The 13,545-nt window shown below is 54.8% G+C and overlaps 2 protein-coding genes across 2 annotated transcripts; one reads left to right on the top strand and one right to left on the bottom strand.

Annotated features, from left to right (window-relative positions):
- The first annotated feature begins 1,351 nt into the window (after positions 1–1,351).
- Positions 1,352–5,448, top strand: NCU05858 (fatty acid oxygenase). The gene is made up of 4 exons (XM_954756.2): positions 1,352–1,804; positions 1,868–2,106; positions 2,165–4,693; positions 4,772–5,448. Exons 1-4 carry the CDS (start codon positions 1,486–1,488, stop codon positions 5,087–5,089), a joined length of 3,405 nt encoding a protein of 1,134 aa, XP_959849.1. The 5' UTR covers positions 1,352–1,485; the 3' UTR covers positions 5,090–5,448.
- Positions 5,449–9,043: 3,595 nt separating this feature from the next.
- On the bottom strand, positions 9,044–13,301 carry NCU05856 (hypothetical protein). Its single transcript, XM_954754.2, has 2 exons — positions 12,967–13,301; positions 9,044–12,854 (listed from the first exon to the last, which is right to left on the bottom strand). The coding sequence occupies exon 2, from the start codon at positions 12,698–12,700 to the stop codon at positions 9,233–9,235; it is 3,468 nt and encodes a 1,155-aa protein (XP_959847.1). The 5' UTR covers positions 12,701–12,854; positions 12,967–13,301; the 3' UTR covers positions 9,044–9,232.
- Positions 13,302–13,545: the final 244 nt, after the last annotated feature.

Genomic DNA, 13,545 nt, shown 5'->3' with positions numbered 1-13,545 from the left:
CGTCGTGATGTGGTCTGGTCAAACAAGCCCGGCAGTGGTTGTCTCAAAAAGGCGTCTTGGGATTGGTCGGGTCGGGCAATTTTGTGAATCTTAGCTTTCCGCTTGTGCCACTTACATACATGGTCTCGTCGATCAGTGGGGTTTCTGGGGCTGGTAGCATCCTGCGGGTGAAAGGGGAATTGAATTGTGGAAAGGAAGGAGGTCTGGTTCCATCCATTCATCGCAAGGGAAAGTATGTAAGTTTGGTGTGTGAATCCCGGGCGGGCACTTTGGAGGAGCCCGAACCCTCCATGTCGTCTTCTTTGCCCTGAACTGAACCTTCAGTACCACCCAGACCAGGCACCCTTTTCCCGGCTTTGGACCCTGGGATGGGAAATCGCCGGGGAGTAGGGATCCGTCGGGACACATTCCCTGATCTGATCTGGATCTGTTCCTCCCCGCTGGTGACAGTGGAGTTGTGGACTGGGAGCGGGACGGCGATCTCTTCCTGTTAATCACCACCACCTAACTGGACAAGGTTACCTGGTGTACCTACCGTCTCTGTTACATTGAACAACCTCTGTGGTCAGCTTCATGTTGGTCCAACATGCAATGTAAGAGTGCCCGCCCGCCTGTGAGTTGGTGGTGAACGGGACAAGAACCGAAAAAATCCAGCAATCGAAAACAAGCAATCGACGAAGGACAAGCAACTTGATTACCAATGAAAAGGTTCACTTCCCAGTCAATCCCTTTTAGCGATCTTCATCCAATCGGTACCTAGCGGTATGTCGCGAGTCGTTCCCCCCCATGCGCACTTAGGCTCATCACTTTCAGCCGCAGTGGAGAGAGTGGAAATGGCCCAAGTGGATTTTTTTTTCTGCTCTATTTGATTGTTAGTGAGCTTTTGTCGTCTTCAGTTCTTCCCACTGGAAACTCCGGACGTACAAACAACTGGACCAAAGAGAGACTATTTGCCGTGGTGTGTGGACGAACCTCCCCTCCCCTCCCCACGCGTGCTGATAGGCACCTCTAGATTTAGTGACACTGGTTGACAAACCAACAGCCAACCCCCCCCCTTCAGAGATTTTCCGTCGACCATTTCTTAGCCCGACCATCATGGCGAGACATCATTGGAGCGAAAGCACGGGAGGGAGCTCATTGACTGTCTCAGGAAAAAAGCTTCGGGGTACAAAGTGGGATATGCCGTGAACCATGTGTGTGACATCAGAACAACCGCTGGTGTTCGTTGGTTGTTTCTTCTCTGTGCGAACCGTAGTGTATACTGCATTTCATTGCAGTTATTAGGTGTATCATCCTCGCCGCTTTCCTCTCTTCCATCTCCCCCGGTCTTCTTCCCAAGGGTTCATTCTTCCCCTCTCCCGTCTCTCCCGTCCCCAGTTCACTCTGAAAGACGGGTACATACCTACCTGTAAACTTCTTCTTCTTTTGTGTTTCTCTTCCATTATACCCCAGTACCCCCTTCCCTAATTCCAACTACAAGCCACAATGTCCAGCCATCAGAATGGCACAAACGGCCACTCGGCCAGCACCAGCGACAATGGCAAGGAGTCCAAGAGTCGAAACGTCATCGGCCCCGACCCCAAGGCCGAGAGGACGGCTAGCATGGCCAAGCCCAGACCTACCTCGATGAAGCTTCCCTTTACCGGCGCCAGCCGACAAGGAGTAGAGAATGCGTTTGAGAGGCACAGGCAGACCATCCAGTCCGCTGTCCAGCCGCTGCCTACCCAGCAAGGCGCGGGCACTTTCAGCGAGAACAAGAAATGGGGCAAGCTCAGCAGTGACTTGATGACCCTTCGATGGGCAGGTAAGTTGTGTCTGTCGTCATCACGGGATTATGGCCAGCCAATGCTAACAACATGCCTACCAGACATCAAGACCCTGAAGCACATGGTAGTGGCCAAGATCAAGGGCGAGAGGCTCGCAGATGACAAGACCATGATCATGGAAAAGGTCATCCAGCTGGTCTCTAACCTCCCCAGCAACTCCAAGCTACGAGTCGAGTTGACCAACGGCTTCTTGGGTGAGCTGTGGTACACACTCGAGCATCCTCCCTCGATATACGTGGGCGAGTATTACCAGTACAGAAAGGCCGATGGTTCTTGCAACGTATGTATTGTCCTCATCAACCCCAAGAACTTGACAGATTGCTGACACATGGATACAGAACATCATGTTCCCCCAGCTCGGTGCTGCCGGCACCACGTATGCGCGGTCTGTGAGGCCCAACGTCATCAGGCAGGGCGCTCTTCCCGACCCGGAACTCATCTTCGACTCGGTCATGAAGCGCACCGAGTACAAGTCGCACCCCAACAACGTGTCCAGCATCCTGTGGTACTGGGCCAGCATCATCATCCACGATCTGTTCTGGACCGACTACCGTGACATGAGCAAGTCCAAGACGTCTTCCTACCTCGACCTGTCGCCGCTGTACGGCAGCAACCAGGACATGCAGGACACGATCCGTACCTTCAAGGACGGTAAGCTCAAGGTGGACTGCTACGCCGACAAGCGCCTGCTGGGCATGCCTCCCGGCGTCAGCGTGCTGCTCATCTTCTTCAACCGGTTCCACAACTACACGTGCGACAACCTGATTGCCATCAACGAGGACGGCCGGTTCAACAAGCCGTCGCCCAAGCTCGAGGGCGAGAAGGCTGAGGCGGCGTGGAAGAAGTACGACAACGACTTGTTCCAGACGGCCAGACTCATCACTTCGGGTCTGTACATCAACATCACCCTGCTCGACTACGTGCGCAACATTGTCAACCTCAACCGGGTCGACACCACGTGGACGCTCGACCCCCGTGCCGACACGGGCATTGACGTGGGCACCAAGGACGGTGCGGAGCGCGGTACCGGCAACGTGGTCTCGGCCGAGTTCAACCTTTGCTACCGGTGGCACTCGTGCATCTCGGCCAAGGACGAGGCCTGGATCGAGGATTTCTACTACGAGCTCTTTGGCAAGCCCGGCAGCGACCTCAGCTTCCACGAGCTGATCATGGGCTTCGGCAAGTTTGAGGGCGGGATTCCTGCGGATCCGGCCGACCGGCCCATTCGCAAGGACAAGGGCCACTTCAGCCGCGACGCCAACGGCAAGATCAGCGACGACGAGCTGGCCGAGTGCATCGCCGACGCCATTGAGGATCCCGCCGGTTCCTTTGGCGCCAAGAACGTGCCTCCTTCCATGCGGGCCGTCGAGATCCTCGGTATCATCCAGGGCCGCAAATGGAACCTGGCCGGCCTGAACGAGTTCCGCAAGCACTTTGGCCTCAAGCCGTACGAGACCTTTGAGGACATCAACTCGGACCCGGGTGTGTCCGAGGCTCTTCGTAGGCTGTACGACCACCCGGACTTTGTCGAGCTGTACCCTGGTATCGTCGCTGAAGAGCACAAGTCGCCCATGGTTCCCGGCGTGGGCATCGCGCCGACCTACACCATCTCGCGCGTGGTGCTGTCGGACGCCGTCTGTCTCGTCCGTGGCGACCGCCACTACACCATCGACTACAACCCGCGCAACCTGACCAACTGGGGCTACAACGAGGTGCAGTACGACCTGAACCTCAAACACGGCTGCGTCTTCTACAAGCTCTTCATGCGCGCCCTGCCCAACCACTTCAAGGAAAACTCGGTGTATGCGCACTACCCGATGGTAACCCCCGCAGAGAACAAGAAGATCCTCACGGACCTCAAGCGCGACCACCTCTTTGACTGGGCCCGGCCCACCCGCCAACCCAAGCCGCACCAGGTGAAGACGCACGCGGGCGCCCAGCACGTGCTCGACAACGACAAGGAGGGCACGAGCGGCGCGTACATGTCCTCATGGCACGCCGGTCTCGAGTCCCTCCTCGGCAAACCCCTCAGCAACAACAACCCCGACGCCCACGACAGCCAACGCCGCGACATCCACGAGCAGCTGTACAGCGCCGAGTGGGCCGACCAAGTCAAGGCCTTTTTCGCGCAGACCACTGACGCCCTCCTGGCCGGGGAGAGCTACAACGTCGGCGGCCACCTGCTCGTCGACCTCGTCCGCGACGTTGGCAACATTGTGCCTACCCTGTTCGCCGCCAAGGTGTTTGGCATTTCCCTGCAGACCAAGAACAACACCAATGGGCTGTACACTCCGCAGGAACTGTATGCCGTGCTAGCTGTCATTTTCGCCGCCATCTTCTACGACCACGACCCCGTCAAGACGCATCAGCTGCGTGACGCGGCCCGCACGGTGGCGACGCAGCTCGGTACCGCTTTGGAGAGCGCCGTCAAGAGCCAGACTTCCTTCTTTGGGTCGCTTCTTGGTGGTGGTGGTAGCGGTAGCAACAATAACGCGCTGACTGCGTATGGCAACGACCTCGTCAAGCGGTTGTCCAAGGCTGGGCTGAGCGCGTCGGATGTTGCGTTTGGTCAGGTGTTGCCGATCGTGGCGTCGAGCGTGCCGAGTATTGCCGAGGCGTTCGCGAGCGCGGCGGACTTTTATCTCGGTGAGAAGGGACAGGCGCACTTGGGTGCCATTCAGGAGCTGGCGAGGCAGCCGGCGAGTGCGAGCGCGGATGCGCAGTTGCTTGGGTACGTGTTGGAGGGCATTCGGTTGTCGGGCAACGCTTTGGGGGCGTTCAGGCAGGCGAGTGCGGTGGATGCCATCAAGGAGGAGGATGGCAGCGAGGTGAGGGTGCAGCCTGGTGATAGGGTGTTTGTTAGCGTGGTAAGTTTTGATCTCCCTTCCCTTTTCCCCCTCTCGTTACCTAGTGATGGAAGAAATGATACTAACAGACGAAAACAGAAATCCGCGGCCCAGTCACCAACCACCTTCCCCAGCCCCGAGGAAGTCAACCCGTCCCGCCCGCTGGAGGCCTACAAAATCTTCTTCTTCGGCACGCACTCGTACCTTGGTCACGAGGTCAGCCAGATTGCGCTTAGGGAAATGTTCCGCAGCTTGTTCAAGCGGAGCAACGTCCGTCGGGCGCCCGGCCCCCAGGGCCAGCTGAAGAAGATCACGAGGGAGTTGAATGAGGAGCTGAGCCAGACGTTCTACCTCCGCGAGGACTGGGGTGCTGTGACGCCGTTCCCCGTGACCATGAAGGTTACTTGGGATGAGTAGATAAAGGAGGCCGTAATGATGGATAGGTGAATGAGGGGAGTTTGATACCATTTTCTTTTATGGATGACGATTCGTCGCACTATTGTTGTTGTCGTTTGTAATTGGGTTGGCTTTTCGGAGTTCGTTTGTTTTGAAATTCCACATGTTTTTGATCAGCCGATTTCAATCAGCTTTGTGTTGATTGATGACGTCCAGTGTTTGTGAAATATCGAAAGGCGAGAAGTCACAGGGAAGGATGGAGATACAAGTGGTTGCTGGATGTCCGCTTGTATCGGAGTGAACCGTCGCTTGCTCTTGTCGTGTAGGATATTCTCTGTTGCAATCTTCGATACCCGCGCCGTATTTATTGTATTGAAAAAGGTGAAGAAATGTCGGGAGTGGTAACGCTGAATGACGTACGCTCGGACCGCCATCAACCCCGCCCATCCGAGCCGTCCGGGGATTTCCCGGCAGGTGTTACCCCCACCCTACCGGCCCGTGCCGTGTCGCGCCGTGCCGAGTCCGAACCCGTACCCAAGGGGGATGTTTCAAGAGGCGGGTTACATGACGAGAAACTACATCCATTTCCTATATAAGTAGAGGTATCCAAAATTGTTCGCCGTTTTGTGCATAATTCCAAGACATTTACTTGAGATGTCAATAACCGATAAGACCAAGCAGAGTGAGAGTGTGGGACAGCCGTGTGCCTTCTTTGCCAGCTTGTATGCTGTGAGAACTAACCATCATCATTGCATTCGCCTCCGTGAAATCTCCAACGTCTATCCTCTTGTGTCCAGCAACTAGTTGACACACCCTATCCTATCCTAACCTTCCTGTATTCATGTGGTACTTTTGCCTTCAATTTCTCAAGCAGGTCTTCGTACGCTGGGAAATTGTCGAGATAAAGTGTACCAACACAGCTGTACGTGGTGTCAACTCCTTCGTCAAGGATGAGGAAATGACGGCCCCCGTTGATGGAGTAGAGACAGAGACAACTCCACTTTTTAGCAAGTGTTGTCCTCCATATCTCTTCGGAGCCCTTCACATTCAACCGAAAGCTTACCTCGACAAATTGCCTATCCAGTTCCGACAGTGCACAGCTACCGTTCATCAGGCAAGGATAATCTGACCAGCCCAGTGCATGGTTGCAGCATAAGCAGATGTCACCGCCATGACGGTTGCCGAAGGGCTGGAAACCCAGCGTCAGAACAAGCCCTTCAAGCCACAGGTAGGTTGTCCTCTCAGACAGCATTCTCGAGCGTTCCACCTCTGCTCCAAATAGTTCAACAAGATCAGATATAGAATGAAGTGTACCGTCGGCGTCTTCGACTTTGACTGTCGCGTAGTTATATCGGTAATCCAAGTCGATTTGCTCGTGAACGACCCAAGTGACTGGTAATCTCCAACCAAGCCATGACCAGCTTGGAAATCCTTCTCGACGGCCAAGATATTCTGCACCTGTGGCCGTGCGATCAGGCTGCCAAAACAGACATCGAAAGAAGACTGCATTCGCCTCCAAAGCGTCGATGGTCAAGTCGCCTTTACTGCTTTCCGAAATTTTATAGACAGGGATCCCCCAATAGGTTAAAACCGGGACTCGTGAAAGCAGGCCCCGGACAGCATCCAGCGCGTCGGATTGAAAGCTCAATTGACGTCGCGTAAATTCTCCGATAAGATCAACCAGATGTTTGATCTCTACTCGTACTTCAAATGCAGATCCACAAACAGGCATTCTGGTCAAAGGTGAAATCAAGTTCATTGATGCCTTCGCCACATACAGGATGTCCCTCAATCCCCTCCCGGCGAGATCCTGATAAAGCTCATCATTTTCGCCAAACATGCGATGTCTTGGAGCGCAGCTTTCAACCGACCACCCGCGCGAACAGAGGAAGTACACTTGTTCTTGAGTGAAGATAAGCAATCTCCGTGAGAGAAGAGCTTCTTGAAAGGTCCACCCTCTTTTCATCCAAGCCGAGGCCTCCAAAGTTTGTCGGGTTAAGAAGGGCGTGAAGCCTAGTAAAGTCACTTTAGAAGATGTGAAGCGAAGTTGAGGTATCCTTGGTGTGCTGCTGACGCCAGGGAGTCCAGAAGACGAATCGACTCCGGAAAAGGCCACAATAGTTGCATGGGATCCTTCGTAGATACGATCCATGTTTTTAATTTGGGCGTGTTTGTCCTGGTCGTCATGCTGATCAATACAATATTGGTCAACCCATAGATACCGCTGGCCAAGTTTTTTGACAACGACCATTGCATCTTCAATAACCTTCGGGGCATGGGTTGGCAGAACCCGACTGCCTTTGTTCACAACCAACGGCTGGTTACCCCAAACATAGCTAAGTGCTATGTAGCTGTCTCCAGGCCGCAGATCCACGATATTGCGAGTTGTGCAGTCAATCCCACGGATGGTTGGTTCAATGTGAGACTTGGTAGGGTCGGTGCTGGAGTAGCTGCAACCCGGGTGACCCTCGCATTCCTTGATCCAATGACGCAGTAAAGGATAATTAACAGATGTTTCATCAACAGGTAAGCCTTCCAAGGTCTCTTGACTCGCTTCTGAATGCAGGGAAGATTTGGTAGATTGGGAGATCAACAATAACTGTGGCTTGGTGCTGATGCGATGATATAAACGCCTAACTCCATCCCACTTCCAGTCTAGAGGTCTCCAATCCGGATCAACGGTCCACACAATAGAGGTTATAATCTCCCAATGCGTTCCAGGCTTGATAGTTATGATGGGTTCCGTTAAGGTGCACCTGCGTAGGCAATATATGTCCGTGGTTTTACCAGTGACGCTTGGCCGTCTCATGGAGTAGAAGATCCGACAAAGTGTGCATGGAGAGTCCTCATCGAGAATGCCGAGGTTCACATACAACTCCCCGGATTGGAGGGGGCCAGGAGGTTTGAGGACGCCGCCGGAATTTAGCTCTTTGCAACGCTGACAAAGATTGAGTGAACCGTCCCTCGTAATGCGGGAGGGCATCTTGGCCACGATCCGTCGAAAAGCGGTCGACAGGCGTCCTCCATCATCAAAAGCATGGCGAACGCGACTTCGCTTGCTTCCCATGGCGCCAAAATTGATTGAGCGGCTGGACCGACTCCCAGTCAATGCAGTATGGTCAACAGGTGGCAGGTGCCGTGGTTGTAGTCGCCGCCGGCCGTTGTGTTGCTGATATCGTAGTTCAGCCACCGGAAGAAGACAGGCAATCGACGTCTGGCTTCTTATGAGTCAAACGACCCACGCGCAATGGAAATGAATCAATGAGATGAAGAAGGTTCGTTGAGGTTCAAATCCATGAGGTGTTGTGTTTGTGTTGGGCAAGAGGTAGGTAGGTAGGTCGCGAGTCTGTGTCGATAAGTATGAGCACATTGAGAAGTGACTCGTTCGAGGAGAAGAAGGCGCAGCAGCAGGCCCTGTCAAGCTGAATGGAATCTTGGGTGGGGACCAGTTAGACCAAGTTGGGCGGAAACCACTGCACCAACGCCAATCATCTTGAGCCACGCTATGTGAGGTTCCATAGGTTCGAGCGATGTCAATTAATCGAGGAATGCCTGGATAGGTTAGACGGCAAAAGAGGACATTGGGCGGTTCATGTCGATGGGAATGGTACTCGAAAGATGAGGTTGATTGGTGTAAGTTGAGAAAACGAACTGAGAAAGCCCGAAGACCCAGCTTTGTATACCCGAAACCGAGAGATAACCTGGGTTGGGCACGACTCATGAGCTCCTTCCATCACACAGGCAAGGCTCAGTAGTCACCACTGCCGCACACAGGTCGGGATATCGCAAGGCAACCTCAACCCACAGCCAACGCTCAAGGCCGTCTCCCAGTCAGTGAGTCGACCAGGCGAATATCTTGACCACTCACTCATCATCAGTCCGACACACCACGTACCAGTCCGAGCCACAGTTCATTTCTCCAATGATGTACACCCTCAGTCAGCAACGAAATATCCATGTTGCAAAAAAACACAACGCTACCTCTACAAGTCAGCACCATATATTCAGCGCTTTGCCTTTTTCCGTCTCTTACTTCTAAAACAATAAACCATATATACCGACCTTACCAGACCATAGTGAACATAATAAAAGGTGCCCAAAATAAAACCATATAGGATCACAAAAAAACACACACACCTTCTTAAACCATTACACCCAATTCTTTTACAGATATGATCCATACCCTGCGTACCTCCCCCTCTCCCTCGCCGGCATCGGCGGACACACCATATTGCCTCCCGTGGCCGCCGGACCCCCCTTGGGAACAGACCACTTGATCATCAACCTGCCCTCTTCCTTCCCTTCCCCCTTCTCCTTACCCTCCTCACCTTTCTCCTCATCCGACTCCTCGTTGACCAACTCCACCCTACATCTCAACATCCTGATAGCCTCATTGATCCTCTTGACCTTCATCTTGGCCTCACTCGTACTTGGGCCATCCCGATCCTTCTCCTCCACCTCCCTCAAAACCATCAACTCCCTCAGATAGTCCACTACACTCTTCCCCTCCTTATTCACCACATTGATATCCACCCCGCGACTAAGCGGCTTGATCAAATGGCCCAGACTCTTGAGCATTCTGCGATCTGGATCGGCGGCTAGTCCCTTTAGAAGTATGGACAACGCTGTGTCCTTGTGTTTGTTGAGCAAAGCTGGGGCGGCGCCGGCTTCGATGAGCGCACGGACCATGTCACTGCGCGTCTTGGCCTCGTCCTGCTGATTGGTGAGGGGCCATTTCTCCCGGATGGCCGGGTCGAGGTTGACGGCCTGGTGGAGGTAAGGGTTGAACAAGGCGTAGTGGTTGCCGCGGATGGGTTGCTTGGAGAGCATGTACTTGACAACCTTGACATGGCCGTAGCGGATGGCGGTGTAGAGGGGGGGCAGGTAGGTAGTGGTGGTGGTGGTGGTGGTGGTGGTAGTGGTGGTGGTGGTGGTGGTGGTATCGGATGCTTTCTTTTCCAGCTGGTAAGGGCATGGCCGGTGGAGGTCGGCGCCGGCGTTGATGAGATGGGCAATCATGGGTTCCGAAAAGTGTAGCCGTCGGGGATTGCGGAGGATGTGCAGTAGGGCTTCTTCGAGCACCGCCTTGTCTCGGAGAACGGACGGCGGGACGGCGTGGACGGTGACGTTGACAACCTCTATCATCAGCTTGTGCAGATCATGGTCAATGCTTTTCTTCATCAGTTTGGTCTTTTCCTCGAGCGTCAGGTCCATGCGATGGAGGCCACGCTTGCCAAGCTTTTCGGCTGCCGAGAAGCATTCTCCGTTCTCGGACCCTTTTTTGATCAGGTCGAATAAGAGGCTCTTGTCGGACGTGAGGTGATGAGAACTGTCGATATCCAGAAGCAAGTCATACGAAGAGGCTGATTCAGGAGCCCCATACGTGGCGTAAATCCTGGGAGAGGTGGCTTCGGCTATCATCAGATAGAATTCTCGAAACTCCTTGGGGTCCAAATGCGAACCAAGGGCGGGGCCGTGGAATTGGACGAGGAGATCAGCAGCGCGGCCATAATCCCATTTGAGTGCGTTCTTCAGGACGGGGGTCTTGTCCTTGGCGCGAATGCATGGGTCAATGCCAGCGTCGAACAGCAACCGGACGACGCTGCAGATGGCGTCTGTTGCCGCTCCTAGTTCGTAGGCTCTCCTGGGCCGGAAGACAAGGTGCAACGCGGTACGTCCCTTTGAGTCCTGATGGTTGACTGGAACGCCAGCCTCTAGAAGCAAACGCACAATCTCGGGCGCCTTGTCTGGCTTGGAACTCGATGGGAAGCACTCGGCGAACGTGGTCCAGGGCTCTTCGCCTAGGGGGTGATAGAGTGCGGCCATCAAGGCGTTTCGGCCATTTTTATCCTGGACAAGGGGATTGGCACCAGCCTTCAACAAGGCCCTGACTGCCGAGGTGACGTGAAACTGTGCTGCCATGAACAAAGGGGTCTCGCCATTGCCGTCGTCCCAGGTTTGGTCAATGGGCGTGCCCGCAGCCAGAAGCCGTTCTATCAGGGCTACGCGTTCCAAGGCTGTCGGCTCCTCGGTTCTGGCCAGTCTGAAAGGTGCCGACCGAACTGATGGGTTTGAGTAATAGTCGTCATCCTTTGGTCGAGGGGAGGTGCAGCACACGTGGAGAAGGGGGATCTTTTTGATGCCATCGCCAGCTTCCTCGTTTTCGTTATCCGCTTCTTCCAGGCGGTGTCGTCTCCCAAATGTCAGCTGATTGAATTCAAGCTGCTGCTTGACATCTGCACCCAGCTCAATAAGCTTCAGGGCGCGATCGTAATGGCCGAGGTAGCAAGCTTCGCCGAGGACCGTCGTCTTGGCCTTGAATTCCCACAGGTCCACCTCAAACTCCTTGTCTATGTTGGCGCCCTTCTCGATTAGGTAGGGGACGACTGTGTCCCAATGGCCCTTGGCACAGGCAAAGTACAGAGGCGTCAGGCCCATGTCGTCTTCGATATCGACCGTGGGCCAGGTGGCCTTGCCGGCTTCGACAATGTACTTGAGCATGTCGAGGTTTCCTATAGAAGCAGCCTGGTGGAGGATGGTGAAACCCAGATGACCCTTGGGGATATTGTTGAGGGCACCGCGCTCAATCAGAAACTTGGCAGTGTCGAAACGCGCAAAGCACATGGCTAGGTGGACAGCCGGCCAATATGAAGCTTCCAGGTTCTCGCGCAGGGTGCCGGCGGCCTCGAGTTCGCGCGTTTCCCACAGCGAGAGCGGCGGGCGGCAGGAGCAGTACCACTCTGCCTCAAGATGGATGTTGGCACCGTGCTCCAGCAGCTTTTCGATGACGGCGTTATGGCCCTCCTTGGCAGCTATGTGTATGGGGGCACAGCGGCGGGTGATTCCCCTGGCTCGTATGTTGTGTACCCACTCCTCGACCTCGCTGTCCTCATCCATGAGGTCATCGTCATCCTCCTCGTCGTCGTCGTCTTCTTCGTCATCGTCATTGAAGGGGTTGTGGTTGTGGTTGTGAACGGCTTGAAACAGGTTACCGAGAAAAGCGCCCACCAATCCTCCTCCTCCTGGTGGAGGGGGGAAGGGCATGGGATCATCAGGCTCCGAGAGAGGTTCAGTCTCGGAACCACTGAGTACTTCATGGTTGGTTTGGGGGGGTTCGTTCTCCAACAGGTCGAGAAGGGGGTTCGCGGGGCCGGACAGGTTGTTGGGAGGCGGGTTGGGGCGGGGATCCCACGGGGCGCGCATGGTGCCCATGATATCGTGAAGGTCGCGGTAGAGCTCGGGGGTGGCCGAGTTGGTGTAGTTGGTGTTGGAGGGAGGGGACCAGTTCCAGTCTTCAAAGTCCGAGTTCTCGTTGGGGGCGGCAGCGCGTTCGAGGATACAGACGAGTTCCCAGGCCTTGCGGGAGAGGACAAACTCGAAGAGGTAGTCTGGCTTGGCGCCGGCGCAAATGGCCTTGTCTACGGTGGAGGGGACGCCATGTCGGGTGGCCCAGAGAAGAGGCTGAGGGTCGGTGCCGGGCTTGACTGCTCCGGTGTAGAGAATGTTGTTGATGATGCAGTAGAGCCGTTGATTTGTGCGGGCCAAGGCCGAGAGATCGCAAGCTTTGGGGAGGTGGGCGGCGATGAGGTAGATCAGCTCGGTTGGCAGATCAGGAAGTCGTGGAGGTGCCATGGCTGTTGATATGTGTATTATAGGAGGATACGGTGTCGAGGCGGAGAGGACGAGGTCTATTCCAGGTCTCGAGAGGGAGAACGGAGGAGAAAAGTCGAGAAGATGTCCGGATGGATGGTCGAGCAAACGGATGGAAAATGACTACTGTACGGTGCTGTGGACAGTGTCCGTGTAAGTAGAGGTCCCGCAGAGGAGGTAGAGGTAGTACCAGCAGCGCGTTGTCACCACCGTAATGTCGGACTGCGCAGATGTAAGTAGATACCTACCTACCTGAGGTACCAAGGTACTTGGACCTCCAATCCTGTCCGTCGAAGTGACCCGTCAAATGGCGTAGGTCGAGGTAATGATGGTCCAAGGAGGACGGGACTGCCGCTCAGCCTCGATCAGAACTGGACTCGCTGCAGGAATGGGCAGGAATGGGCATCGGATCGGTAAAGGTCACAAGAGGGTCGCTTGATAGCCGCGAGAGGGGACCTGAGAAGTCGGACAACAAGACAGTGGTACGTAGGTGGGTTGCTGAGAAGGTGGTTGAATGGAGGTGCAATTAGGTGACTGACTGACTTTGGGAATTGGCATCGAGGTTCCCTTGTCACGGAAGTCCAAAGTTGGTGTAATTGTTAGTACGCGACGCGGGGTCCAGCCAGGGACCCGGACTGCCCGCAGTGCCGTGGACACGCTAAAACTCGGTCAACTGTGCGAGCTCACGTGCTGAATCATGGTCAGACTCGCTTATCTTATCACCCTAACTCGGCTGCCGCAAAAGTAGCAGCACTTCTGTTAGTGAAGTGGTCCACTGAGAGGCCGCTGTAAGCAACTGCCCACTGTATCTCCCGACGTCATCATTT

Source organism: Neurospora crassa, linkage group VII (genome assembly GCF_000182925.2).
Source record: "Neurospora crassa OR74A linkage group VII, whole genome shotgun sequence".
NCBI classification, from domain to species: domain Eukaryota; kingdom Fungi; phylum Ascomycota; class Sordariomycetes; order Sordariales; family Sordariaceae; genus Neurospora; species Neurospora crassa.
This window is presented reverse-complemented; position numbering and strand designations above follow the sequence as displayed.